Genomic DNA, 27692 nt, shown 5'->3' with positions numbered 1-27692 from the left:
TCTCAAAGCTGGACATAGTATATCAAAGGCTCAATTACCACTGCCAGCATTTATCTGCGCTGTGGAATGAGAGACAAGCGTGGGTCTCTCTCATGAACTCTTCATGGATATCTTACACCTGTGAGAGCTTTGTTTCTTGCCATGATGTGCGTTCCGTCAAACCTCGAACGTTGCGGATGACGGTAGACGATAAACCGCAGATGCCTGTCAATGCAGCCTATAGGCCTTGTCGCCTTAGGCATCAAAACCACTAATCAGGCTTAGTCTCAGTGCAACGGCAGACTGTCAGCGCGTGCGCATCGTGGACACTTTCACACTTCGCTCGGCCACTCGAATTTGGCGGATCGGCAGCAAATACACGCCTTTGACTGCTTGACCTTCACTGTACTGCGATAGTCAAGGAGCGCTGGTCAAATATCTCGTATTCTGTCGCTTTGAGACCGCTCTGTGTCCGCCCAAGCGAATCCGATCCCCCTCCTCTTCCACATGGCTCCGACAAGTGATAAAAGCAAGCCGAGCAAATCGCATGGGCGCGACCGTCGTTCCAAGTCACGAAACACAACTCCGGTTCCAGTTTCCGTCACTGTTGAGCCGACCCACACAAGCCTGTACCTTAACACTTCACTCAACCCTCTTATTGTGAACCCCACCATAACACTCGAAGATGTATTGGATAGAAATGGCACCAGCCCAAACATCCCTAGCTCGGTTGCTCTTGGATCCATGCAAGACAAGATTAAAGATTCATTTGTGAACCAGTTGAAACAACGCGGAGAAACTTGCGACCGTGCGCTGAGGGAAGTCACGGCGAAGAGGAAGGAGCATGAGGAGCAAGAGCGGAACAAAGAGAGCCAGAATCTAGAGGCCGAAGAGAGGAAGCGCAAGCTCAAGAAGATGAGTAAACGAGCCTCAGAGGATCGGCCACTGGCAGTTGGGGCCCACGGCCTGGCGAGGCAAGATGGTGTTGATGTTCACAAAGGTATGTTTGGTGCACTCTCTACGCCGGATCTCAGACAGGCTCGCCCCAAGACATATGGCCTGCTTTGAGTACCAAGTGTCACACACTAAATTATACAGAAACCTCTTCTTCGATATCATCTCCCGTGTCCCAAGCTCCACCCTCCGCAGGCACCGCTCCAGCAGATGGAGCCCCCTCACCAACGAATTCTGATGCCTCGCATCAACCACCTCCAATGAAACCAGTTCCCAAGTTCCAAACCTTTGGTCCAAATCCAGTCGAGTTCGATGATCCCACTGTATACCATATCCGAGATATCACACCCGGCATGTCCGACGAAGAGAAGAAAGAGATTCTGTGTGTGAACGTTTTCCCGAAGAGCGACCTGCACGACCTCACTGCTGGCACTCCGCCGGACCAAGACTTCAGTGCTGGAAAGGCCCAGTCGCAGGTAACAGCGACGGCGTTCGGACATTATGTTGAACCATACATTCGGCCACTGACCGAAGAAGATGCAGCATTTCTCAAGGAAAGAGTACGTTTCAATACAAGCCCTTCCTGCATTATAGCTGACCATATGTAGGGTGACCGCATAACCCCCTTTGTCCTCCCACCGCGCGGTCCTCGCAGCTACAAAGAGATATGGGCTGAGGAAGACGGAGGAATGGCAATTGACCCGTCATCCGAACATTATCCTCCGTACGACCCTCGCGGCTCATACGATCAGATGGGCGATGACCAGCTAGAGCAAAACAACATCTCGGTAGGCCCGGTCGTATCCCGTCTGCTCGCCACGCTTAGGCCCGAGCGACGCGAGTCTACCAACGAGCCCAACGGCGTCAACGGTGACTCCGGCGCTATGGATATCGACGGAGAAACACAACAGCCACCGAATGGTCTCTCTCCTGCAACACATATGCCAGAGTCCGAGGCTCCCGGCTGGAAAGCTCCACCTCAGGTCGGCAAAGGCGACTACCAAAGTCTCGACGATCGAATGTTGCAGGAGCTACGGTACATAGGTTTCTTGGCACCGGAAGACACTCCAAACTACGTCGGCCACTACGACGATGAAGTAGCCGCTCGCCTGCGCCTGCTTCAGTCCGAACTAAGAAAACAATCCATCATTAATGGCGCGCGCAAAGCTCGCATCAGCGAGCTGACCTCGGATCGCATGGCAATGCAGGAATACCAGCAGATCGCCGACGACCTCGACAACCAGCTCAACGCCGCCTATCTCAAGCGCAACCGGAACATGGGCAAGGGCAAGAAGATCCAGAAACGCCCCGGCGGCGCGGGCGGTGGCAGTCACCCGGTTGCCGGTGGCACACAACGACCTGCCGTCGGTGAGCCCATTCGTATGCTCATGGACAGAAAGGCTACGTGGAACAGCGTCATCGGTCCGGTCGTCGATTATGGAAAGGCGAAACTGCCCGAGGAGAGCATCTTTAAGGAAGAAATCATGCGCGAGTATATGCGCAAGGAAGAAGAGGGCTGGAACGAACAGGAGGAGTGATTGCAATTTTATAGGAATGATGTGCTCATGGCACTGGGGTGGTAAATGTGTGTGTGTGTGTGAATAAAATGCATAGCGCGGTGCTTGGGTATCGATCTTGTTCTGGCGTGCGTGGTCAACGAGTCAATGGGATCGATGGCCCCAACGAATTTAGGTAATCAACGGTCGTCCTGTGTGCACGCACCGGGATGAATCAAATCATGACCCCTTTCTCCTATAAATCGCCGTTCATCTGCTGTTTTGACAAATAGAGTGATGGCTAGTCTCCAGAGAACTACGTCTGTCATTCGAATTGCAATTCTGACATGACATGTATGTATATCACTGCTCCACAGTCTGATGTATTCGTTCATAAGAGCGAAATGATCCGGGCACAGCGAGGCTGGCTCTCTCATACACGACGTTTCCGGACTGACGGACGGGGATCACGAGGGTTTTGCAGATGTCGGGGTGGTTGCTTTTCAGGCTGCTAAGTCGATGGCTTGCTGGGAGGGAGATGGAAGGTTGACTAGACTTTTTAGATTGGAGTCTGATGCGTTTTGCCAGATACAACGTACGTATACGTCGAAAGCTAGGTAGATAGACAGACAGACAGATACACGAACACGCACGACGCAGAACACCATGACATGACAAAATCACCACGAAATCACCATGAAACCACGATCCGAAGAAAACAAGACTAGGAATATTCTGACCCAACATAGTTTGGATTCGATCATTCGTTGATTGATTACTTGCTAGAACCAGTCCGATTCGCCGTGGCGTATGCGCAATACCCTTTCGCACTTTACTGGTTGCTGGCTGCTTGAAAAACACAATGCCGACGTGAGGAACAGACATCAGACACATCATCGCCCAGTCCGGAATTTCCGTTCCCCCCTTGTCTCCCGTCTCCCCATGCCACACAATATGCCCACACTCGTCCGTCAAAAAAATCGAATACATGTGAACCAATAAGCAAGAACGCTCAAAACATAACATGGACCCGACTTCACTACCGCGGGGGAGAACCTGAGTCCGACAGGGAGTGAGCGACTGGCACAACCAGCAATACTAGGTATTGTAGTAGGGAGCGCCATTTTGGCAGATGAAGGGAACATTGTTCTCCGTCTACGAACCTAACCCCCTTCTCCAACCAGAAGAAATACAGAGCCCAGGTCCCAAGAGAGAGAGCAGAAAGGAAATGGCCAAGGACTGCAGTTTGCGGAACCGCCGCGTTGGCATTCGCGGGTGGAACTCCAGCCCAAGCCCTATAACAAAAATCATAGACATATAATGTCAATCATCAACGCCTGTACACCGAGGTATGATGATGGATTGATCGCAAGAGGAAAGGCATAGACACGAAAGAGTCGTCCAGGCGCACAGCTTTGGGGTAGATCGGGGGCGATAGCTGCGAGACGGTCGCAGTATTTGGTGATCATGATATGTGTCGACGAGTATGCGAAAGAGAGATAGCAGAGGATGATCACATCTTTAGCCGCTGTGTGACCGGATCAAAAGCTACGACTGAGCGTTAGCAATGATTTCAACGACGAAGACCGATAGCAGTGAGCATTGAGCCGAAAAAACCGGTGGAAGGAGGAGGAGGATCGGGAGAGCCGCCACTCACTCTATCAACCTGATCTGTTTGATCTGTAGCCAAGAGCTTTGGGCTGCTCTGGCCACCCGTTTCGGTATATCCTCTGGGCTCGATGCCGGGCCTCCTTGCGCTACTTGGGTTCAGAGAGTTTCTGCCACTGTTTGGGCTTGGAGGTTCGGAATCTTGCTTCGACGTGCTTCCGCTATCGTGCTCTTTCCTGGGTTGTGGAAAGGTAGCGCAACGCAAAATAGTCTGTATCAGTTGTGCTTGTTTGAGAGGCTTCGATAGGTAGTCATCCATCTCAGCTTCAAGGCATTTTTCGCGATCGCCGACCATGGCGTGTGCCGTGAGTGCAATGACAGGAGTTCGCTCCATACCATTCTCTCGCTCCCACTTTCGGATATTACCAGTCGCTTCAAACCCACCCTGACGATATAGTTAGTACATGGAAAAGCATATATACAGGAAGCTCGTCTCACCATGACAGGCATCTGCACGTCCATGAGCACCACATCATAGTGCTTCAGCTTAACGTGCTCCAGAGCTTCAAGACCGTTGTTTGCGACAGTTACCGTGTGATGATATTTTTCGAGAATCTTGACAGCCAATTTTTGGTTGACTGAATTATCTTCTGCGAGAAGAATGTCAAATGACCTGGAGTGGTCCGACACAGATGGCGCGGCACGGCCATCGAGTGCGGGAATGAGAGCATTGCCAAGATCAATCGATAGACATGGTACGGTCATGTAACTGGAAATGCCGTCCTCGAGTGCGGACTTCAGACCGACGGAAACTCGGTGCGTGACCATCACAAGAGGGATATACTTGAAGCGTTCGGCGTTACGCAGTTTTCGAGCGGTCATATTGGAGTCAACGATAATGCAATCGTAAGCGTTACCGATGGCGGCATGTAGTTCTTGAATCGGGATGTTGTCCTCCGCTTTAATGATGTGGGGGGTGAGCTCGAGTGCCCTGAGATGCTGTGCGATATCTTTGCCATAATTGGTGTGGCCTTGGTCGAGGAAGAGGACATTGTGTTGCTTGTACGGGTGCAGGTTCTGTGCAAGCACGCTGACATCAGGATTGCCGAAACGTACCCTGACGGTAAAGTAGAACTGGCTTCCTACTCCATACTCAGATTCCACCCACATTCTTCCACCCATAAGAGTGACTAGTCGCCTTGAGATTGATAGTCCAAGGCCGGTTCCACCGAACTTTCGCGTGGTAGAACCGTCAGCTTGCTGGAACGTATCAAAGATCAGATTGAGTTTATCTCGCTTGATACCAATTCCAGTATCGGATACAACAACTTTGAACATATACTGGTCAGGACTGCAATTCACCTGGTCGCCGGCGTCAATAGCGACCTTAACTGTGCCACCCTCGGTAAACTTGATGGCATTGCCGACCAGATTGAGGATGATCTGTCGCAGGCGGAAAGAATCGCCAATTACATAGTCTGGCACAGTGTTATCGACCTCATACGCCAGATTCAGCTTCGATTCGTTCGCACGCGAAGCCAGTGACTTCAGCGCGTTGAAGATGGTACCACGCAGTGAGAATGGGATTTCCTCCATGACCATACGATTCGCCTCGATCTTTGAGATGTCCAGAATATCGTCAATGATAGTAAGAAGTTGACCAGCCAAGTTGTGCACGATTGTCAACATCTCTCGTTGAGCATGGGTAAGATCCGTATCGAGTGTGAGCTGCGTCATTCCGATGATGCCATTCATGGGCGTCCGAATCTCGTGTGACATGTTGGCAAGGAATTCAGACTTGGTCTTGTTGGCGAGTTCGGCAGCCTCTCTGGCTGCAGTATTTCTCTGAATACTTTCACGTAGACTGGCAACCATCTGGTTGATTTTGCGCTTGAGCTCGTCCATTTCTCCAGACGCTTCCACAGTGATCTGTGTGAATTTTCCTTCCATGGCAGCATTTGTAATATCCCCGAAGGCGCGCACTTGGGATGTCAAATTCTGTGCCATTGTGTTGACATCGGTGGTAATTTCTTTCCAGCGACCAGCGATGCCATCAACATCAGCCTGACCACCCATCTTGCCGTCTACGCCCACGTCTCGTGCGACACGCTTGACAGCCAGGGACCAGTCGTCAAGACGACCCACCATATCGTTGATGGTGTCTTTCAACAGACGAATCTCGCCTTCGGCATTCACCGACACTCGCTTGCTCATGTCTCCTTGTGCGATAGCTTGCGTGACTTGGGAGATACTACGGACCTGGGAAGTCAAGTTCTTGGCCATTGTGTTGACGTTGTCCGTCAAATCTTTCCATTTACCCTCCACATTCCTCACTTCGGCCTGGCCTCCTAACTGACCCTCAGTACCGACTTCGCGAGCTACTTTGCTGACCTCAAAGGCAAATGTGCTCAATCTGTCCACCATGGTGTTGATGGTGCTCTTCAGTTCCAAAATCTCGCCTTGCACCTCTGCATTAACCTTCTTGCTGAGATCACCCCTGGCGACAGCAGTTGTCACTTCTGCGATCTCGCGCACCTGTGTAGTTAGGTTCATGGCCATGCCGTTCACATTCTCAGTGAGTTCTGCCCATGTGCCCTTGACGCCATGTACAGTGGCTTGTCCACCGAGTTGGCCTTCAGTACCGACTTCTCGCGCAATTTTCGTCACTTCATGTGCAAATTGCTGCAATTGTTCCACCATAGAATTGATGGTTATTTTGAGTTCGAGGATTTCTCCCTTGCACTCAGCATGAACCTTACGTGTGAGATCTCCTTGAGCCACGGCAGTGGTAACTTCAGCAATGTCGCGCACTTGTGTCGTGAGATTGAAGGCCATCGCATTGACGTTGATTGTCAGATCGTTCCACATGCCTTTGACGCCCTCAATTTGAGCTTGGCCACCGAGAACACCTTCAGTGCCGACATCCTTGGCGACTCTTGAAACTTCAGTAGCAAAAGAACGGAGCTGATCCACCATAGTGTTGATAGTCTGCTGTAGCTGGAGAATTTCGCCACGTGCGGGACGCTCGATCTTACGACTGAGGTCGCCATCCGCTACCGCAGTTGTTACTACAGCGATTTCTCGCACTTGATCGGTGAGATTCTTCGCCATAACGTTGACTAGATAGGGTTAGACAGGTATCAAAACAAGCCTGATCGTCAACATACCGCTGTCGGTCAATTCAGCCCAAATACCTCCGAGGCCAGGAAGACAAGCTTGGCCACCAAGTCTGCCTTCGGTGCCGACTTCCTTTGCAAGGTGCGTCACTTGGCTGGCGAAATCTTGAAGCTGGTCCACCATAGTGTTGATAGTGCGCTTGAACACAGTAATTTCTGGGTCCATCTCTTTTGCGTGTATGAGAACTTTGCAACTGAGATCACCGTTGGCGACAGCAGTGACAATGTTTCCAATTTCACGTAGAGCTTTCTGGAAGGCAAGGTTGGCCTGCTGATGTTTCGCAAGCTCTCTTTTCAGAGCGTCAATATCATCCACGCTCTCCTTGACCTCTCGATTCTGGCTTTCCAGTGTAGTTTTGACTTCATTGTGCAGCTCTTCAATGTGTTCTCGTTGACTACGGATTTGTTCCGCTTGTTTGCTTACGTGGTCTCGCAGGTAGCTCAATTGTTCTTCCGTCAGAGCAGTGACCTGACTTGGAGGCTGGTCGGCTTCGTCCCTCGAAGCAAGCCAGTTCGAGACCCATTGTGCCTTCTGTTCTTTCGTGGCCCCAGTTTGAGACCGTGTGAAGGCAGGAGGGGCACTACGGCCGGAGATAGCTGAGGTATCTGGGTTGAATGGAGACGAAAGAGGTTCGCTGGGTGTAAGAGGAAATGCGCGTTCGTTGACTGCGTTCGCTTTGGCTTCGAGATAAGAGATGCGGGCGGCTAATTTTGACAGCTCACGTTCAAGCGTCTGTTTCTCTGGGTCGTCAGGGCCAGGCAGCTGAATCTTGGACTGCCGAGTTCCATTTGCAGCTATGCGTCCTGAAAATGTGGTGTCTTGTGAAGGATCGTGTGATTTGGCGAGGTTGGAGAGAATACCGACAAGAGCGGCCGAAGTCTGGGAATCAGGCATCGCTAGAGCGATTCGTATAATTGTACTCTATGCCAGCATTTGGTGTAGAAACCAGGTGTGGACGTTATCGGAGGAAATCTAACTGGCGGCGGAGAATTCGACGAGAGAGAGCGTAGAAGCTGGACAGTGCGCGAGCGTGGTATACTGTATTGAGATAGCAGTGACTGATGTCGTCGCGATCTAAAAGCTGTGAATCTGTGCTATTGGGGGTTGGCCCGGTGAAATGAGCATAGAATGGAAATGCCAAATGATCGGAAAGGAGCAGCCGATAGAGAGCGAGAGCGAGAGCTTCAAGGCGAATGATAGAAAGGAAGCGTGGCAAGGTCCCCGGTGTGGGACTGGGCAACGACTGGGATCCAAAGTCAGATGGCGTTGTCGTACGATAGGAGGAGGGAGATGAGAAGGAAAGAAGGGAAGAAGAGTGAGGCAGAAAAGACAACGATTTCTGGCAAGTTGTAGAGGATAGAATGGTGGAGTGATTGGCACGCGCAAGTCAAACGTGATGGATGGATCGGCTAGTAGTAGTAGTAATAGTAGTAGTAGCTTGCTGTTCCTTTTCTCGTTGCTATTCCTCGACCGACCGACCTCGTCTCTAGCGACCAAACAGACCAACAGACAGACAGTGAAGAGGGGAGGGGGCAACGTTCAGTCACAGTGAGTGCAGCGAACGACCGTGAACCTCAGGCGGTGGCCAGGGCGGTTTTGGGGAGGATTGGGCTGCCTGTGTTAGCGCTTCCGGGCTCCTCGAGACGTCTGCCCTGTCTGTTAAACCCCCCCCCTCCCTCCTCCAACAGGGCCAAACTGAGCCGAATCTTCCCACCCCGTTTCCAAAAAGGATCAGCATAGCTACGGCACTTCTTACATAGTATGGCGCGGCAATGAAAAACTGTATCTTGCCATCTCAAGCCTTCTCGCGATCATTATGCATCAACAAGGCCTCCAATGCGACTCCAGCTGACTAGGCTCGGTGAATTCCACGACTGCCTGCGTTTGCTGCGGTTGTCTGGTACGGCGACATCGTGGGACGGGGCCGTCCGTGCACCATGACGCAGCAGCCTTCTTCTCTGGCTCAAGTGGACGCTTCTGCACGCCGGCCAGGGTTCAGGGGTATTCCTGGAAGAAGAAACAATATGTACTGCACTGCGTAATAATAATCGCTATCTATCGCAACAGGTATTTGGGTACGCAAGTACATAATAGTCCACTTATATATCTCCGGGCTAGAAACAGGGCCGTTGCATCGTGTTCTAGATTTTTTTTCCTGAATCTCACCCAGTCTTCGTCCGACAAGCATCAGCTTGTTTATACTCACTTGCGACGCTCAACCAGGGGCATCTATGATCCATTCTAGCGGCCACGCACTGTGGTAGCCACTCCACATAATTTGTTCCTTAACACATCAATCCACACCGGCGTAAGCCTCCTTTCCAATTGGTCCTGAGGTGAGATCTGTATACTATGTACATCTACCAATGTCTCCCGTTTCATCACGGAGGCCACGCACGCAGCACCACGTCGAGTACAGAAGATTCCCTGCGCAACAAGCAATACCATCAGCCACTCTGTGAGCGAAGAGGCATGCTCGAGCGACCTGACGAGTACCACGCATGGTGATCGACATGTCTCATCGAAGATCAACTCTCTAAGCAGACCCTCTAATCTTGGGGAGATCATGAGAGCCGTGCCTTCATCACGACTGCTCACCGCACCGCACACCTCCTGGATGGATACAGCATCATCCAAATCTCTTGAGCGGCATCACGGCAGAGGCGCACATGTGAACTCTAGTGCGACCCCCTCGCACCTCGAGAAGCCTATATCGTGTGCCGTACCCCTGAATATCTCATCCGATCCAAGAGAAATCTTGAGCTCTGCAGCCCCTCTCTGCCGCTGGCCGGCGAAGACCACCTGTTAAAACAGACTTTGACCATTGGTGACAACCCGCCCATGCGATGATGCACACTCGCATGGCAAAAAGTGAATCATGCCGCCGCACAGATGCACGATCGCAACGTCCACGAATCTTCCTACAGGGTCCCCTAGCCCCTCTGTGTGCCCTCGTCGCTCAATCAGGGAGCGCTAACCCTGCCGCAAGGCCGCCGCCAGGGTCCTAAACGGAGCTCTGATTGACTTTAGTGTCGTCTAGGCGTCTGTATCATTTCGCCGAGATGGACCCTGGAATTGAAGCCTTGTGGCGGAACTCCATACATAATACCTGAGGGATATATTTAGTCTATTCCGACATCTGCAGCCTCTTGACATCGACATCATTGCAGTTTGAGATATAGAGACATGCAATAGGTAGATGATCATATGCATTTGGCAACTGTCATGGCCATGTGACAATGGCCATGAGTGGAATCTCTAAAAGTCTTTCTCTCGAAATAGTGGACATCGATGGAAGTAGATGATCCGTGGCGGCATAGATATCGGCTCTGTCGTCGTTCTCACGCATGCAAGGCAACTATTATTGTAGATGTCCGAGGCAATTCCCTCCATCTCCAGCGAAACAAGGCAGTAGCTAACATCAAGATCGGAATCTCCGTGGTGCACCCTGTTTCACGTTCTTCATCGTACCCCACCACTCCCTGTATACCATATCGAGGCAACGTCGAGCGATGACACTCACACCAATCAATGGGCGCTACGTTTCTAGCCGCATACTTTCCGGAGACTCCTCCGTCTTTATACATATATTATTACACTAATTCACCCATCCATGTTTTTAGCCCTACCCACTCAATCATTTGCTCTCTGTCGCATGTCCAGTCCGCCTCACAAACATCACAAACGGACTCCCGCCAAGCCACTGCCCGACATCTATTTCGCCAAGATGATTGTCTCATCTTGCATTCACACTGCCATCTAGTCCGCATGCCTATATTGACCCCGCCGTTGTCCATCATTGGTGTAGTAGCTGCCGGCAGCCTCACATCGGCCCGAGAAGCGTTGACAACACATCGGGCTGGGATTTCCCCGCGTGGCCTGCGCACCCCGGTTGGCGGGGGCGAGATATATCGTTCGATGTCAGATCACGAACACTACTGGTTATGAACCGGTGTTGGGTAAGATTTGAGGTGCTGGATCTAGGTGAGTCATGATGGAGATCAACGGGACGATGTGAAGTAGTGAGGCGATGAGATATAGTGGACAGGCAGTGCGAGGACTTGATGAGAAGGAAAGTCAAAGCGTTGCTAGTGCATGCGAATATGCGTAGACACGGCATATGTGTAAACGGCGAGCGATATTGTAGTTTGTATTCGCTATATGCCGATCTGTAGGTGCAGATACACCACTCAGTTCCGGACCTTTTTGGCATGCTTGACGAGGTTCTCAATGACGCCCTCGAAAGCCTCCTTATCCCCTATTGCACTATCCACCCGCTTTGTCCAGTATTGAAGGACTTCCTCTGCCTGCAGGGTCAGTGCCTTTAATCTTTTCACGTGTGCCCTCAATTCCGCATCTGTGAAGTTGTTCAATGCTATTTCGGTGGTAGAACACAATATGGTCGTCGAACTGATGTCCAGCTCAGGCGCTGGTGGGGGTCCTCTGCGCTTACTGCCTGGACGGCCTGGTTTTGATGACGACGAGTCGACGGATGTGCTAGAAGCATTCTCGCCCTTCTTCAGACGCTCGATCGCGCCATTCGCACGGTCATCTGATGGTCGTGGTGACCTGTCTGCGGATATCTTCATGGACGGAAGAATTAATTTCTTTTGTTTACTCGCTGGTAGTATCTCGTCGAGATCCACAGGGACGCCGAGCGAGACAAGAAACAGGCGACGAATACGAGATCGTACCCAATTCGGTGGCTGCAACGGTGGTGGCGCAACCAGTTGCGACCACAATGAGAGACTGCGTTCTGACAAGAATATTGAGTTTGCGTCTTCTGAAGCTGTCGTTGATTCTGGAAGGTCTTTTAAACTGGGAAATATACTCGCCACGTAGGGCTGGGTAGCTTCTTGCACCTCTATGAGCGTTGAGTAGTCATTAAAGTCGAGTATAGGCTGTAGGCACGGCTTTTGTTAGCGTGAAGTCGTATCACAAGCAGATGTATAATTGGAGAGAAGGTTCATAAATTGGATTTTCTGTAGGGAACTTACAGGAACGGAAGACGGGAGTGGTGCAAATGTTCTGGCTGTCTGGACCGGGGTGTGTAATGCACTATCCTGCTGATCTGCGCCGTCTTGAAAGCCATCATCAAAATCGCCAAAATCATCATCAGCACCTTCCTCGCCTTGTTCAAAATCATCAAAATCGTCACCAAAGCCATCATCATTGTCCTCCTCCATTCCCTCGTTGCTATCTTCGCCTTCACCGTCTGGTAGACCATTCGGCGGTACAGTAGTTTCATCGAACTCATTTGGAGGCTGCTCTAGGCCATTTAGCTTCATTTTCGTGCTTCTGTGGACATAGTAACCCTACCGTCGTCACGCTTCTGTGTCACTGGTGCCTTCAGTACGATATCTGGCGCTGCATCCATCTTACGCAGTTCGTGAGCTGCAGTCCCGGGTACCTCACCGTGCGCAGGTTCATCATCTACCCTCTCTACTATGGTGACAGGGATAGGTGATCCACCGGGAGTCAACGGACGATCTTCAGGGAGCACTCTTGATGCGCTTCTGCTCCTCAAGCCGTCTGGGACAATCTCCACCTCATCAGGGACTGCATCCTTGGTACGTAGGTCGTATGCTGGTGTTCCGGGCACTTCACCATGGCTCGGTTGGTCGTCGACTCGCTCCACTCGAGTTATGGGTATGGGCGAATTGCCCTTCGATCGGTCGATGGGAGCTTTCTGCTCTGGGGCATCCGAGAAATGCTCGTCGCTGGAAGAATCTAATACATAGTTAAACGTATATCTTTAAAGTAGAAGGACCCTGTACTTGCGTACCTTGTTCATGTGTGCCGAGATTGGTGTTCAACTTTGGGGGCTGTCCGTCAGCCATAGCGTGTGGAGGCCGGCTTTCAACAATGATGTTTCGTGCGAGAAAGCTATCAGCAGGTCAAGGTCCGTACAATCTCAGAATTATGAATACAAGTGCATGAGCAGCTGCATGAAATGAAGTCTGAAACGTTCAGATACGAGAGAGATTAGGGACAGTCGCTACCGGCTGTAGATCACCCTGGACCGCTGCCCGCCCTCTAGCTGGGCGTAAAGCTAGCAAGCGCGACGCTCTTCCGGGGTTCTGCCGCCTTGTTGTAGGTTAGTGGTCGCGTCAATCGGCTTGTCAAGCTTCCCAGTCTACATTTTCGAGCCCGTTGCGCGTCATATTTGGTTGTCTAAAAGTGACTGCATCTTATAGTGGTAAGCGACTGAGTACGCGATCAGATATCTTTTCCTTTGCGACCGTACTAAGAACTGACACGCTTCCAGGGTAGCTACACGGCTCCAAGATGTCCAATCCCCCAAAATTTACCTTTGGGCAAAGCTCAGGGCCGGCTGCATCCAGCAGCGGCTCTGGTCTTTTTGGAAACAATACAAACAAGCCCGCAGGTGGTGCACTTTTTGGGCAGCCTAGTGGAGGAAATAGTAGCAGTTCGCCATTCGGCAACGCCAACAACAGCAACGCAAACAACTCGGGCAGTGGGCTATTCGGTTCGACATCGACCGGAGATGCGAATCAAAGCAAGCCGGCGTTTAGCTTTGGAAATCCTGCATCGACTTCAAATACAACATCGGCGCCAAGTCTGTTTGGCTCCAATGCCACAACGTCAGGAGCAAAACCATCTTTCGGCTTTGGGAACGCAGGAGGGTCGCCCTTTGGCGGATCGAATACTACGGGATCAACTCAGCCTAGTAAACCGAGTCCTCTCGGAGCCGGAGGAAACACGACAACAGGGACATCAGGCGGTTCTGGTTTATTTGGAGGAGGCGGTTCGACTTTTGGAGGCACAAGCAGTGGAGACGCTGTCACATCTACGGGCGGAGGTGGACTTTTCGGCAGCAAAACAAGCACAGCAGGAGTAGGAGCAGCTGCGAAAACTGGTGGGCTATTTGGAGCTTCTACAGGCGTCTCTCCTTCTGGAGGTAATTCCGGAGCAGCAACACCAGCAGCCAGTAAACCTGCTTTCAGTTTCGGTTCCACGACTCCTGCCGGTAATCCTCCGCCGTCTACTGGTCTGTTTGGTGCACAGGCTCAGGGCAGCGGAGGGTCACTGTTCGGCTCGAAACCCAACACGACGACTCCGTCAACTACCCCCTTATCCGCAGGCCCAACTCAGGCAACCAGTGGAGGACTATTTGGTAACCAGGGCAGCAAACCCGCTTCATCGGGACCTCTGTTCGGAGCCGCTGCGCAAGGAACATCGCCCGGTCTCTTTGCTCCACCTGTATCAAAGAGCGATACTTCGTCAGCTTCACAAACAGCTCCAGTTTCAGCGCAGTCCAACCAGCCCAATGCTGCTCAGTCGTCGCCCTTTGCTCTTGGAGGGCAAGGGAATGCATCGAAGCCATCTTCAGGGGGTCTTTTCGGCAATATAGGCGGAACACAATCAAATCCACAGGGTCTGTCTCAACCCGCGGCCCCAACGGCCACGACTACTTCATCATCATCTGGACTTTTTGGCGCAAAGCCATCATCCGGTACCTCTACTCCAAGTTTAGGTGCTAGCACATCACAACTAGCATCTAACTCGACCACCACGGCTGCTACAGCCGTCCCCACTACAACAGCTTCCTCTGGAGGTCTTTTCGGGGCTCCAAAGCCTGCAGCATCAACGGCATCTTCTACTGGCCTCTTTGGTGGTACTGGTACTAAACCTAATCTCTTCGGCAGCGCTACAGCCACAGACTCGAACACTAAATCCAGTCCCTTTGGGAGCAAGCCAGCAGAGACCTCATCATCTAGTGGTGCTCCAGCAACCACTGGTACCGCGGCTCCTACCTTATTTGGTGCTCCCGCGAGCAATGCCACGCCAGCATCCGCAGTAGGTACGACTGCTGGTGGTACCGCAACGGCAGCGACTAGCGGTGGAGCAGCAGGACTGGGAGCTTCCACGAATCTGGGCGCTTCAACGATCGGTCCTACCCCTGACGCAGCCTCCCGCTTAAAGAACAAGTCTATAGATGATATAATCACAAGATGGGCTACTGATCTCGCCAAATACCAGAAAGACTTTCAATCGCAAGCTGAACAAGTCGCTTCATGGGATAGATTACTCGTCGAGAATAGCGACAAGATCAGTAAGCTATACTCGAAGGCTTTCCAAGCAGAGCGCGACGCCTCTGAGGTTGAGAAGCAGCTACGCAACGTAGAGAGTCAACAAGACGAGCTTTCCCAGTGGCTCGATGTGTATGAGGGTCAGGTCGACCAATTGATCAAGAACAGCGTTGGCCAGAACGGCGAGGGGGCGCTACAAGGACCGGACCAGGAAAGAGAGCGGACTTACAAGCTGGCAGAGAAGCTGAACGAAAGAGTCAATGAAATGAATGGTGAGCTGAAGGAGACGATCGAGGAGATCAATGGGGTGTCGTCGACATTGAGCAAGGCCAAGACCGACGATCCAGTAAGTTTTCCGAAACCCGGTAGCTTGTCATGTTAGTGCTAACATATATTTCAGCTTTCGCAGGTTGTCAAGATCCTGAATCAACACTTGCAACAGCTCACTCAGATTGATTCCGGTGCGGCTCAGCTCAAGGCTAAGATCGAGGCTGCACAACGTGATGGCCAACGGCTAGGAGCAAACGGATATCGCGGCCTCGGCACCGACCCGGCGGAGGACTTCTACAAGAGTTACATGAGGCGTTAAAAGTAATGGACTTTTACTGATATCCGATACTCACGCGTAGATGAACAGTTTACTAGCTTAATGGAGCTCAAATGTGCAATTTGAGGATGTAAAATTAGATATACTCTTTCGTTCACAGAAGGATGTAACATGGGTTTTTCATGAAATGCATCAATTCTTTACAATTGGGAGATTGTCAATCAAGACGACTAGCTATACATGGTGGTAGAGAGGAGTTCATAAGTGAGTCGAACCATCAAGCAGTTTCGTTCTGTGTTTTGAATTTTGACGTTTAGAGTATTGAGTAAATGATTGACGAGAAATCAGCAGACGAAGCAAACGCTCAGCGAACAAAGATTGGGAGTGACGATGGTCGTGGCCGGATTGCTGGTTCACAGCTGGTGCTCGCCCTGTCCACTCTGACGATGCTGTTCATCGAGCTCCTGCCTATCCACCCCAACACCCTGCGTTAGCTTTCGCAACAGCAGAAAGATAGGAATAGCAGTGTTGAAACTATTTCTGCCCCTTCTTTTCCATGAGATCCTGTCTGTAGAAAGAAAGAAAAGCCATTAGCTCCACCCCGTGTAGATTGATGTTTTTTTGCCATCTTCAGCGCCGTACTTCAGCCCCAGCCACGTCTATAAAGATATGCAGCGGCTTGCGGGGACCTATCGATGTGCTCACACATATACCTACTCTTGACTCCACTCCGGAGAGAAAGAGAAAATGGAGAGTATAGTGGAATTCAGGAAGGTAACACGTACAGGGTCTTGTCCAGCTGGTCGATGTGTTCCCGCTCTTTACTGATCTTCTCACGGATCTGTTTGATTCTGATAGATGTGATATCAGCGGTTGTCCCTTTTGTACATCTGCCACGAGTGGTGTAGCTTACTTCTCGAGTTCTTCCTGGCGGATGTATTGGTCTTCGGCAGCCTTCTCACGTTTATTGAAGGCATCGCTAGTATCGATATTAGACCATGAGTTGGAAAGCGAATTGAATGTATTTCTCGATCAATTGGAAACGATATTACATTACCTTTGCGCAGAACCGCCGGGCCTTACAGCGCCGGTGTCCCCCTCTGCCATGGTCCTCAGGCTGGTAGAGAACAAACGGCCGTTGGCAAGAGGCCGAGCAGACTTGATGATGGTAGCGCGAATCATGATGATTGAGCTTTGTAAGATGGTATATTTCGATTTGATATGTGGTGATGTCGAGCGGAGCAATACTTGATCTAGCATCTACCTCTCTACCTAGGTATGCAAGAGCTATGGTCATGCTTGGCACATCACGTGGCATCTGGCGTGCGTCATACCATTATAACGTGATTCGAATCTTCATAGTAGAAAATAATGTTCAGCACAATGTTACTTGTTTATCATAGAGCATCGGTAATGAAAGGCGGCTCGTTTGCAAAGTTTTAGCTACCTCTATCAGACGACCTTCAAACAAGAGCTGGCAAGGGACACGAGTGTGAGATGACACGTGTATTTATAGAACTCGTATGCGTTGCCGCTCACAAACGTATTATACCCTCTGCTTTAAGAGTACCACATGGGTGATTAGGGAGTATGATGATGTAACGTACCGAAAGTTGGCTCTATGCAGTACACGATTACAAGGAGACCCTCGTATATGCTAGGACTACCGCATGCCAAAACTTGATCGTGTACGTGCTATGAATATCAGTCCTGACTCATGTACATCCTGTTATCATCGCGGTATGTATGGATGGGCTCATGTGGGGTCGGAAAGTATGAGTTGACCCAACATATCAACCTTACGATTGTGCCATGTCGAAGGTGCAGCCAGGTAGGCGTTAACGGAACTCAGGCAGGAATAAGGCAGAATGACAAGGCATCCATAATCCGAAAACGACTAGGCACAGACTCATTTAATTGGCTCTCGCCTAGTTGATTGAAAGCCCTGACCACGCCCACCGACTGGCTCCTTCCATCAACTTACGACCGCCAACAACCCACCATCTCCTCCTCAAAACACTGACACCGCCAAAGAATCTCTCTATCCCACTCAAATCTTTCGACCAGTTCTTGTGCTTTTACGCATACACTCTACTTTCTCCTCAACTCCCTCTATCGCCTGTCCACCCTCCTCCGAAACTTCTACTAGGTAAGATTACCCCATCTTTGTCGTCATCGTGCCATCCCTCTTCTGGCTGCAGCCAAGATCAGTCGCGAGACAACAAGCAACAACCCCCCAATCCCAAGTCGTCGTATACCGATGCGCACCTCTAAGGCGCATCCGCATTCAACGCGATAGCGATGGAGAAGTTCGACGCTCTCGCAACGCAGGGGCTCTGTAGGGTTGCGGTTTCTGCTACCCCTTGACCCCACTGCGAGCTTGACGTCGATCGTTATCTTTCACCCTCAATCTCGAGCACGCTTTGAACACCACGAACATCACATTTTGTGGTCATGTCAACGGAGTGATGCACCTGATTTCCAAACAGTCGCTTTTGTTCTCAGCCAGTTGCTTTATGGTTTCACTGGCGACGAGTGCACTAGTCTCATCTTCAACTTCGAACAGGCGCGACTTGATTTACTTACTAGATCTTGCTAACATCTCAATTCGCAGAGTTTTCCTTGAAAATGGGTTACGAAGACTCCGTGTATTTGGCCAAGCTGGCTGAGCAGGCCGAGCGTTATGAAGGTATGACTGTTACCATTTTGTCTTTGTATGGTACGCTAAACCTCTACCTAGAAATGGTCGAGAACATGAAGGCTGTTGCCTCCGCAGACCAAGAGCTCAGTGTTGAGGAGCGAAATCTTCTCTCAGTCGCCTACAAGAACGTCATCGGTGCACGACGTGCGTCTTGGAGAATCGTGACCTCCATCGAACAGAAAGAGGAATCAAAGGGCAACGAGGCCCAGGTCGGTCTGATTAAGGACTACCGTACCAAGATCGAGCAGGAGCTTGCAAAGATCTGTGAAGACATTCTCGAAGTACTTGATAAGCACCTCATTCCCTCCGCTCAGAGCGGTGAATCCAAGGTCTTCTATCACAAGATGTACGTTCGTATCTTCTGTATCGACAATATGGTATTTGCTGACGATATTCAGGAAGGGAGACTACCACCGTTACCTCGCCGAGTTCGCCATGGGTGACAAGCGCAAGACATCCGCAGATAAATCGTTGGAGGCATACAAGGCCGCTACCGAGGTCGCACAGACTGACCTTGCCCCGACACACCCAATTCGCCTGGGTCTTGCGTTGAACTTCTCTGTTTTCTACTACGAGATCTTGAACTCTCCCGACCAGGCGTGTCACCTTGCCAAATCAGCGTTCGATGATGCTATCGCTGGTAAGTCATGATCTGCAAATGCTTCGCCTTACGTGTGCTAATCCTTTGTGCAGAATTGGATACCCTGTCCGAGGAGAGCTACAAAGACTCCACCCTGATTATGCAGCTCCTGCGTGATAACTTGGTGAGTACTGTCATTTGCGCAACGACCTATTTACTGATTTCAATTAGACCCTCTGGACTTCGTCCGAGGCTGAGCCAGCTGCAGAGCCGTCCACCGAGTCCAAGGAGACACCTTCCGAGACACCGGCTGCCACCGAAGAGACCAAGGCTGCCGAGTAAACTCTGTCACAACATGGATGTATGGACACAAGGCGGAGCGCAACGGGTTGGTAGCATTTGATACGGGCTGTAGTGCTTAGAACATATGTTCCCATGAACCTACTCGGTAAGGCAGATTCATGGAATACCCTGTCTTTGAAAGGAACGAGCGTAGTGTTACTTTTCCTGGCTTTTAGATTCACAATTTCAAGCCTCTAAGATCCCATTTGTGCTCTGGTTTCAGTTTTGCTACTTGTTCTATGTATACCAACCTGGCTGGAACACGTGTCATAAACCACAGGGTCTTTAGCTGTTTCAGTCACTCTTGTCACTGTTTGTATTCTCTCAAATGTCTGCCCAAAGTTCCATGGTATCGTTCCTACACGACTATCCTATTCTTGCATGTCGTTAAGGTTACGCATACGTCAGCCTGAGATCCAGGCAACTGTGGAATTCCTTGTGAGGCCACGTAAGTCGCCCTTCAGTAGTGCTGCCATCTCTTCGCTGCTCATCACCATGAAACAGGACGCCCGTCTCATACACAGGCACATACAAGAATGCCACCCGACCCGGAGAGCGAGCTTTAAGACGATCCTACAACCAAGAACCACACTACTGCGGTAGCCATCTCGCATCCTCCATAATTTTTATTTTTCGGGGGTTGGCAAGATAAATTAGCACGATGACATATGAGACGGTATCTCAGTGATCGATAGGAATCGCCTTTCAGATCCCACGTACCCCCAACTTTTGACAAAGAAGACTGCCTACGAAGGAAAGAAAGGACAATGTTGTATTGGTATGTGGGAGGAGAGCACCTGGAGCCACTCGGTTTATGGACGCTTTTTAGAGCAAGAGACTGTGGGTCTTTCTTCGTCGTCGTCGTCGCTTCCTTTATACCTTAGGTACTTACCCTAGCAGTGTGTTAGAAGAGAAAGACGATTACTTCGCGAGTGCTGAGTGCGAATCCGTGTATGTGCACCTGTCTGATCTCAGGATGCATCTGATCTAGTCCGCTCCATGATTTCATGTCGTCTTAAGCACATCCAGCATACAGCACACAGCACACAGCACATCGCTCTCCATTCTCTCGTCAAGCATATACACCCAGACAACATTCTTTTTCTTCGGATACAACGCATTCCGTGCTGAGCACCATGAAACAATCTTCACTCTACACAGCGCGCTCTCCTTCGTCACTCGCCTAGACAAACACTATTAGACGCACCTATTCATTTCAAAGCCTGATTTCTTGTTTATTTTTGGATGCCTTACTCTCGTCGCATCATACTTCACTGTCTTGGCTGTTGTATGTCTGTGTATGTTTGTTTGTTTGTTTGTTTGTCTGTTTGTTGAAGAGGGTATTGATATCGATACGGATAGACGGATGGACAATATTTTGTGTATTTTGTTCTTCAATATACATTGAGTTCCGGTCGGTGCGGCGTAAAACGAGAAGATTCGTCTTCATTCATACATCCCCTGTATCACCTATCTTGCCGCGTCGGTGACCGAAGAACAACGCCCAAAGTCTCAACTCCTCAATCCGCAAGATCGATTCCCCCCCGGACTCTCTCACAACACCACACCACAAACCACAACACCACAACACAAAACAGCCTATGCCAGAAACCACTTCGGAGGATCCGGTCCCCACACTGCTAGATCCGTATCGCCCCGCGCCAGAGCCCACCCAATCGGAGTGTCCTCATTAACCAAATCGCCATCCGTGTAATGCTCAATCATGTTCCCAGTCGTGTCCCACCAGTAGTCGAAAATCTGACTGCCTAGAACATGTCTGCCGACGCCCCACACGCTCTCGTACCCCTCTTGCGCAAGCCACTCGTGGCCCAGGTTCTGACTGTCGAAATCGTGCACCTCAAAGGAGCAGTGGTGGACGTGGGAGGTCGCACTGTCGGTCATGAAGAAGGTGTGATGGTCGACGTAGGTGCTGCCGCGGTCGATGTGCGCGAAGAGGGCGACGTCTTTGCGGTCTTCGGGTTTCGGAAGGGCGACGTCTTCGCGGTCTTCGAGCGCCCTGAGGTCGGCGTAGAGGAAATCGGTGGGTACGAGGTTGAAGGTGCGCAGGTAGAAGTCGGCTTGGGCGGCGAAGTCGGTGACGCAGAGACCGAAGTGGCCGAGCTGAAAAGAATACTTGAGTTGCTGCAGGATGATCATGTTGAGGGATGGAGTCTACCTTGTGTACTTCGGCCGGGCCGAGCGTGAATCTCTGGAAACGGGCTTTGCGTGGCTTGTCTTGCTCGTAGTTTGTCACGAGGACTTCGGGTTGCTGGCCTGCTTCCTTGGGCGTCTGGCCGTATATGAGATTCACCTGGAAGCCCTCTGGATCTGTAAAGGACCTCATGTATCCTCCTCCCGGCGCGTCGTCTATTTTTTGTATTTCAGTCGCGTTTGGTAGAGTTGCGGCTCTGTCCCAAAGTCACGTTAGCACATCCCTTTTCTCCCTTCAGCCAGGAGTGGCAGAGTACATACTTCTCCAGATCCGCAAAACTCTCAACCTCAAAACAGCCACCCAGAAACTTCTTCTCACCGTACTGTGCGTAGTACACGTATTGATCCGTCCCATAACCCTTATACCACAACTTTGTCTCCGTCTTTGCCGCCACGCTCATGCCAAAATGCCGCAGAAATGTTGTGATCTTGGCCAGGTCGGGATGCTGGTAGCGCATGTGAGAGAGCTTGACAAGCTTGATCTGGTTGGCAGGGTCGATGCCCATCTTGGCGCGCCATTCTGAGATAGACATGCGTTGCTCAGGAATTGCAGATAGCTGGGGCACCGAGGCGCCGCGATTGGGCGAGGAGTGGAATGATGTGGCCTGTGAGGAGTGAGTGGATGTGAGGAGTACCAGAGCAGAGGGCGTACAGCTGCGAGCTCGTCTTGCATTTCCCGCGTCATGTTGAGGGAGTTCATATTAACGAGACTGACGGTTGTCGTAGACAGACGAGAATCATACACCCAGTGTCTAGAGCTCAATGGGCTTCGAGAGACTAGTGATGGCCAGACAGGTTATGTAAGAGGTGTTGAGAATAGGAATAGACAATGACGGCAAATGAGGCAGACCCCCTTGCCTGATGATGTCTTTATTCGGGCTTGTAAAGTCCAGCGGACAATTGAATGGCCTGACCACTCCATCTCATCAGCTTACGAGGTGTTGCGGGTGGGGTAGTGAGGCGTTCGGTGTAGGTATCTCAGGTGGTACCAGGATTCTTCTCGGTACTTGTTTTGGCCCCGAGTCAGCCACACCGGCAAATGAGTCGGTCAGGCAGACAAATATCCACAACCTTTCATTAGGAACAGGGTCGCGAGATAAACAAAGGAAATGTAATAGATATCGTATGTAGACTATGTGCAAGTACCGCCTCCCAGAAGCAAGTCAACATATATACAGAAATTAAGCGAGTGGGTATCGTAAATGTTGTTTCAAATGTCCAGTGTAAAATGCCACGCTCATATGCAATAAGCAATGTACCACCAGCTCCATCCAAGCGAGTGTCGACCGCCCACCAAGAGCACTGTTTTCAACATGGCTGGACGTCGTTTTTATATTCATCCTCACCACACGACCGTCTACAAGTTGTTGCAGACCGGTCCAAACTTCCTGCTGGTTGGGGGGTTAGGGAAAATTCCTGCCTCAACCAGACGGAACATGTCCCATTCAGCAGCGCCCTCGGTCTTGAAGTTCCACCACACCCATCCTTGGGTCTTGGCCTCGAAGGCGTCGAGTTGGGCCTCGATGTACATGCGCGTGTCGTCTTTCAGCTGCTGGTCCCAGTTGTTGAGGTCGTTGAAATCGGCACACGAGCCCTTGTACGTGCTTTCAGGGTAACTTCCGTCGTATCTAGCACCCACACCGTATCCGTTCAGATACTTCGCGCAATCAGTCATGGCGCCTGTCCATTCGCCGACGAAAGTCCATTTGTCGGCGCCATTGATGGTGTCAATGTTGTTGCAGACGTGCTGACGGTGAGCTGGTGGGTCCCATGCGATCTGTTCGAAGTTGAAGACTTGGTATTCGTGGTGGTCCATGACCACGCCCTGCGCGTTGTTGTCCGAGGGAGTCAGGAAGCCGTTCCACGTCGGGGGTTGTTGAAAGCCGTCGTGGAGGATGACGGGGGTGTCGCTGACGGTGCGAACGTTGCCGTAGCCGTCGCGGTAGTATTGTCTCACGCCGTCTTGACCGCCCTGGAGGTTGGACATGAGAGGCTCGTTGAGAAGTTGGATGCCGACGACAACATCTTGGTACATAGGCTGAGCATACTTGTCGGCGATAATCTGGATGACTTCCAGGGTCTGCTGGGTAGTATCACCCGTGAGCCATAGTGGATTACTGGTCTTCTGGCCGGAGTTGTCAAACCCTGAGAGCATGTCAGCATTTGAAATGATCTCGGATTGGTTGTTGTTTACCATTTTGACTGCCCGGTGCGCCGTGCAGATCAATGAAGACTTTCAATCCGGTGGCTCGAGCCCAATCGATAGCATTGTCGAGGTAGGGAGCTGCACCCTGAGCATAAGGCGATCCGTACGTCGCATAAGCCCAGTACCCGATAGGTATACGCACGACGTTGAAGCCATAGTCCTTGATTCTTTTGAAGTCCTCGAATGTAACCCAGCTATCCCAATGAGGCTTTAGTACTTCGTCGTGAGCCCGTTGCGTGCCAAGTTTTTGGTTAAGCGTATACTCGTCAACCACTTCCGCCGGCGAGAATTGCTCAAAGATAGACGGAGTGATCCATCTGTCAAGCGGTTAGCCATCAGTAACATAAGAGCACTTCGAGGGTCAAGCGCACGGTTCCAGAACGAGCCAGCCGCCAATGTTCACGCCTCTGACCTTCTCAGTGCCCCAATCGAAGCTGACACCACGCTTAAGAGTGTCGGATCTGTAAGTCTGGTCAGGTCAACGGTCTAAATGTCAATTGAATGGTACTCACGCCGGCGCAGCGGTAGCAAGACCAGCCACCAAGAGCTGAAGGCTACTCTTGAGTAACATGCTGTAAGAGAAAGTGGCTTGTGTCGATGGACGTGAGGTTGGATCGACAGTCAAGAGAAGGCGTCCTTATAGGCTTCGTAGCTCGCACTTACGGCCACAGACGAAAGGACCCGGTGCTCGTGACGTGACGTGACAAGAACAGGGCTGGAGTGCGACAACAGAAAGCTTTATGCAACAGAGCACACGGGAAGCCTAAACTTAGCAATGGGCTCAGGAGAGATGCGACGATTATATCCCGAGCGGAACGGGGGAGCAAGCACACAGCTTGATTTCAAGGGGAAGTCGAAGAATTCTTAGGTGATATTCGGCAGAGCTAAAATGGGTAGACCCCCTAATGTATTAACAAGGATGGCGATCTGCTTGCTCCAAACCTTGTCGTTGGAGCAAAAATTCTTGGAGCACGCTCACGCCGTTGACTGCGTACCATATGACCTCGGCGCCGAGAGTGGCCTTTGATACGCTGGAGAGCACAGTGAGGAGCGGGAGGAAGCGTGCTGATCGCCAGCACGCGGGTTGTCTAGATCCGGAGCTTTGAGGCGACCATAGTAATGATGGTAATTCCGGCGCTTTAGACACAGTTGCGAGCATCAGCGTGACCGTGCTGATTCCAAAGATCCACTCTGCCGCAAGCATCACTGGAGCCAAGCATGGATACTTTGACTGGTGAGGTGTGCACGGGCACAAGCACTAGAGTATCATGTCGTGTTAGCCTTGGATACCACTATAAACAACACGATAGCAAACAGTAGATAGAATTCAGCCCCCCTACCCCTTGTTCCTGTAATGCAGCTTTTCGCGGAGGTCATCATCATGCGTGCTGGCTGTAGGGGGTCAGGATCTTGTCTCCCAAGAACTAGGCCAAGGCCCAACCGCGCCATCAACGTCAAGTAAGTGAGCGGAGTTTTCAAAGCAGAATGCAGAAGCAAGCAAAATCTTTCGGTGGTGATTAATGATATCCATGCGGGTAACCCAAAATGAAAACAAGCTTATGGTCGCGGTCACAGAGTTGCGCCACGCGGCCCTGAATATGCGCGCCAAGGTGCGCCTCAGCAAGCCCAACGACCCCATATCCGCTTTGATCTCGTACGTTGATTGGCTGGTGGTCGTCAGGGGCCGCCGAAGGCGTAAACTATGATCGGCCCTCGGATCTGTCCATGTTTCTGCTTCTGCTTCTGCTTCTGCCTCTGCTTCCAAGATGCCGATGTCAACGTGATTGAATGCGACCGTGACTGTGATCACTACTCACTTCCCCCGCTTTCTGGTGGACGAAGCTATCCACATCGTCGGCCACGACAGCAGGCTAGCACTGGTCAGCTGGATGACTTCTAAGCCATTGTTCGCGGGGTATCAGTGGGATTGAGGGGACAGAGACAGAGACCGAGAGACGAGGAGACCCAAAGACCAGGAAGATGGTGACTGGGATACATAGACAAGCCCCAGCGGGTCACTGCGCGCAGAGCGACGACCGTGATAGGATCGGTCGGTGTAACTTCGCTGTCGTTGTTCGCATGTCTCGGTCACACGAGCTATGCGATGCTCGTAAAGAATGTGATCCGGCTGTATCCGCAAATATGTTGAGATATGGATGGGATGTACGAAGCCTTATGATGACGCATTCCTGGGCATCCTTTCATGGTGTACTTCGGGTCACATACGAGAGAAGAGTCGCAATGTTGCAACTCCAGCATGTGTCAAAGTCTTCGAGACGGCTTGGAATGGCGTTACGAGGGCTTGCCGCTGTCAGGTCCATGTCAGGGACGGCTTGGTGCATGTTTGCGGGGTTGGAGGTTCGGTGGAGCAGCCACGGTATACCGCGCAACGGCGACAGCCTACATGGCGTCGAGATAGATGATGATAATACATGGGGCTATCATCTACGTATTAGCACCGACAATGTATTGTTTCAGCGCGTAGACAATAGATAAGAAGATCGGGTTTGCCTTGTTGCAAGAGCCTAGAACGCCTCGAAAATGCAGAACTGAAATGCTACGCCACACCACAGAAAATGCCCCTGTTGCGCCACAGTCGATAGTCCGTAACTGTTCGTAACACATTTGACCACGCTCTAGGAGTCCAGAACAGAGATAGAAAGACATGAATGTATCGGCCGTGACACGTTATGAAGAACGCCCACCTAGCACGTCAACCGAGTCGCACCTGCATATCAAATCAACTTAGTTTCCAGGACCACAGTCACGCTCCATGATGACTTACGTTGCTAATTTGCTGTTTGCGGATTTGCGACTTCTGCTTCTCATCGCGAGAGACCCGGAAGTATACATCTGCAAAATCTCCGCACTGCATGTAATCAAGGAACTCATCGTCGTGCGTGATGATAATCAGCTGGAAATTGGCTTGTTGCCGACGAACTTTGATAATCTGCGCAAGCGACTGTGCTAGAGATCGGATGTTGTCGCGGTCGAGATTTGTCGTCGGTTCGTCCAGTGCAATCAAACCGCAGTTGACACCAAAACATTCGGCGAGAGCGAGTCGGATAATAATGCTAGCAAGCATCTTCTGCCCAGCACTACAACGCCCACGCATATCCATCTCAACATCCTGTTTGACCATTACTACACGGTAGTTGTAAGACTTATTGCCCTTGAGCGTCTCATTGTCCGATCGAATCATGATTGTGTCGACGTCGGTCCCTTGATACGTGTTTCGCCAAAGCTCGTCGACAATTCGATTGATCTCTTCCATCTTCATTGTATGGAATTTCATGATGGCTTTGTCCAGAGCCCCGCCGTATCGACCCAGGTCCTCGACTGCAGCTTTGGTCGTTTCTACTTTGATATGGGCCTCCTTGTACTTGTATTTGGCGTCCTTGTAATCCGTCTCCCAGTCTTTGATAAGCCCTTGTAGCTGCTCGTCTTTCGACTGCATCGCACCCATCAGGATCGACTGTGCACCTGACAGTTTGTCGCGCTTCCTGCCCCATGTTGAGCCCTCGTCATCATACCTAGCCATATCTGCTTCAGCGTTCTCAGCCTCGAGGTCTGAGACTTCCTTCAGGACGCTCTCGAGATCTCTGGCGCCACGCCTGTAGCGTAAGTTATCGTTAATGGCGCGCTTGGTTTCATCTGTGTTGCGCAAGCTCTCCTCAATCTTCTTTACATCCTTGGCCGTCTTTCGTATCTCTTCATCGATCCCTTTCACATCGTTCTCCAGGTTTTCGATCTCTCGGCGGGTACGGGCGAGAGACTGGTCGCCTCCTCGATCGACGTATGCGTTGATCTCATCATTAGCCGACTTCAGCTGATGTA

General features: G+C 51.1%; 10 protein-coding genes across 10 annotated transcripts; 4 read left to right on the top strand and 6 right to left on the bottom strand.

Moving 5' to 3' along the window:
* The first annotated feature begins 370 nt into the window (after positions 1-370).
* Positions 371-2632, top strand: EJ05DRAFT_358704 (uncharacterized protein). The gene is made up of 3 exons (XM_033741044.1): positions 371-979; positions 1078-1493; positions 1542-2632. Exons 1-3 carry the CDS (start codon positions 487-489, stop codon positions 2469-2471), a joined length of 1839 nt encoding a protein of 612 aa, XP_033601054.1. The 5' UTR covers positions 371-486; the 3' UTR covers positions 2472-2632.
* EJ05DRAFT_358705 (uncharacterized protein) lies at positions 2633-3884 on the bottom strand. Its single transcript, XM_033741045.1, has one exon. It carries the CDS (start codon positions 3453-3455, stop codon positions 2793-2795), a length of 663 nt encoding a protein of 220 aa, XP_033601053.1. The 5' UTR covers positions 3456-3884; the 3' UTR covers positions 2633-2792.
* EJ05DRAFT_358694 (two-component histidine kinase) lies at positions 3729-8219 on the bottom strand. The gene is made up of 3 exons (XM_033741043.1): positions 7205-8219; positions 4536-7156; positions 3729-4482 (listed from the first exon to the last, which is right to left on the bottom strand). Exons 1-3 carry the CDS (start codon positions 8106-8108, stop codon positions 4003-4005), a joined length of 4005 nt encoding a protein of 1334 aa, XP_033601052.1. The 5' UTR covers positions 8109-8219; the 3' UTR covers positions 3729-4002.
* Positions 8220-11404: 3185 nt separating this feature from the next.
* EJ05DRAFT_500121 (uncharacterized protein) lies at positions 11405-13054 on the bottom strand (the record flags this gene model as incomplete). The annotated part of the gene is made up of 4 exons (XM_033746951.1): positions 11405-12115; positions 12212-12483; positions 12534-12944; positions 13000-13054. 4 exons carry the CDS (start codon positions 13052-13054, stop codon positions 11405-11407), a joined length of 1449 nt encoding a protein of 482 aa, XP_033601051.1.
* A 285-nt stretch (positions 13055-13339) lies between these two features.
* EJ05DRAFT_510505 (uncharacterized protein) lies at positions 13340-16270 on the top strand. Its single transcript, XM_033748178.1, has 3 exons — positions 13340-13425; positions 13483-15614; positions 15669-16270. Exons 2-3 carry the CDS (start codon positions 13503-13505, stop codon positions 15855-15857), a joined length of 2301 nt encoding a protein of 766 aa, XP_033601050.1. The 5' UTR covers positions 13340-13425; positions 13483-13502; the 3' UTR covers positions 15858-16270.
* Positions 16164-17041, bottom strand: EJ05DRAFT_510504 (uncharacterized protein). Its single transcript, XM_033748177.1, has 4 exons — positions 16873-17041; positions 16729-16794; positions 16601-16666; positions 16164-16383 (listed from the first exon to the last, which is right to left on the bottom strand). The coding sequence occupies exons 1-4, from the start codon at positions 16995-16997 to the stop codon at positions 16350-16352; spliced, it is 291 nt and encodes a 96-aa protein (XP_033601049.1). The 5' UTR covers positions 16998-17041; the 3' UTR covers positions 16164-16349.
* A 1402-nt stretch (positions 17042-18443) lies between these two features.
* Positions 18444-19438, top strand: EJ05DRAFT_492823 (putative 14-3-3 family protein ArtA; the record flags this gene model as incomplete). The annotated part of the gene is made up of 5 exons (XM_033746060.1): positions 18444-18504; positions 18556-18862; positions 18915-19156; positions 19210-19280; positions 19328-19438. The coding sequence occupies 5 exons, from the start codon at positions 18444-18446 to the stop codon at positions 19436-19438; spliced, it is 792 nt and encodes a 263-aa protein (XP_033601048.1).
* A 1599-nt stretch (positions 19439-21037) lies between these two features.
* On the bottom strand, positions 21038-22334 carry EJ05DRAFT_500117 (uncharacterized protein; the record flags this gene model as incomplete). Its single annotated transcript, XM_033746950.1, has 4 exons — positions 21038-21559; positions 21615-21846; positions 21911-22254; positions 22302-22334. 4 exons carry the CDS (start codon positions 22332-22334, stop codon positions 21038-21040), a joined length of 1131 nt encoding a protein of 376 aa, XP_033601047.1.
* Positions 22335-22753: 419 nt separating this feature from the next.
* On the bottom strand, positions 22754-24746 carry EJ05DRAFT_475901 (glycoside hydrolase). Its single transcript, XM_033743915.1, has 4 exons — positions 24368-24746; positions 24227-24316; positions 23844-24172; positions 22754-23794 (listed from the first exon to the last, which is right to left on the bottom strand). The coding sequence occupies exons 1-4, from the start codon at positions 24424-24426 to the stop codon at positions 23007-23009; spliced, it is 1266 nt and encodes a 421-aa protein (XP_033601046.1). The 5' UTR covers positions 24427-24746; the 3' UTR covers positions 22754-23006.
* An 877-nt stretch (positions 24747-25623) lies between these two features.
* Positions 25624-26443, top strand: EJ05DRAFT_475900 (uncharacterized protein; the record flags this gene model as incomplete). Its single annotated transcript, XM_033743914.1, has 1 exon — positions 25624-26443. A coding segment is annotated over exon 1 (512 nt), but the record flags the coding sequence as incomplete, so codon positions are not given.
* Between the last annotated feature and the right edge of the window lie 1249 nt (positions 26444-27692).

Source organism: Pseudovirgaria hyperparasitica, assembly GCF_010093815.1.
Source record: "Pseudovirgaria hyperparasitica strain CBS 121739 unplaced genomic scaffold EJ05scaffold_7, whole genome shotgun sequence".
Taxonomy (NCBI): Eukaryota; Fungi; Ascomycota; class Dothideomycetes; order Acrospermales; family Acrospermaceae; genus Pseudovirgaria; species Pseudovirgaria hyperparasitica.
Note: the sequence above shows the minus strand (reverse complement) of the source record. Positions and strands in the feature narration are given on the sequence as shown.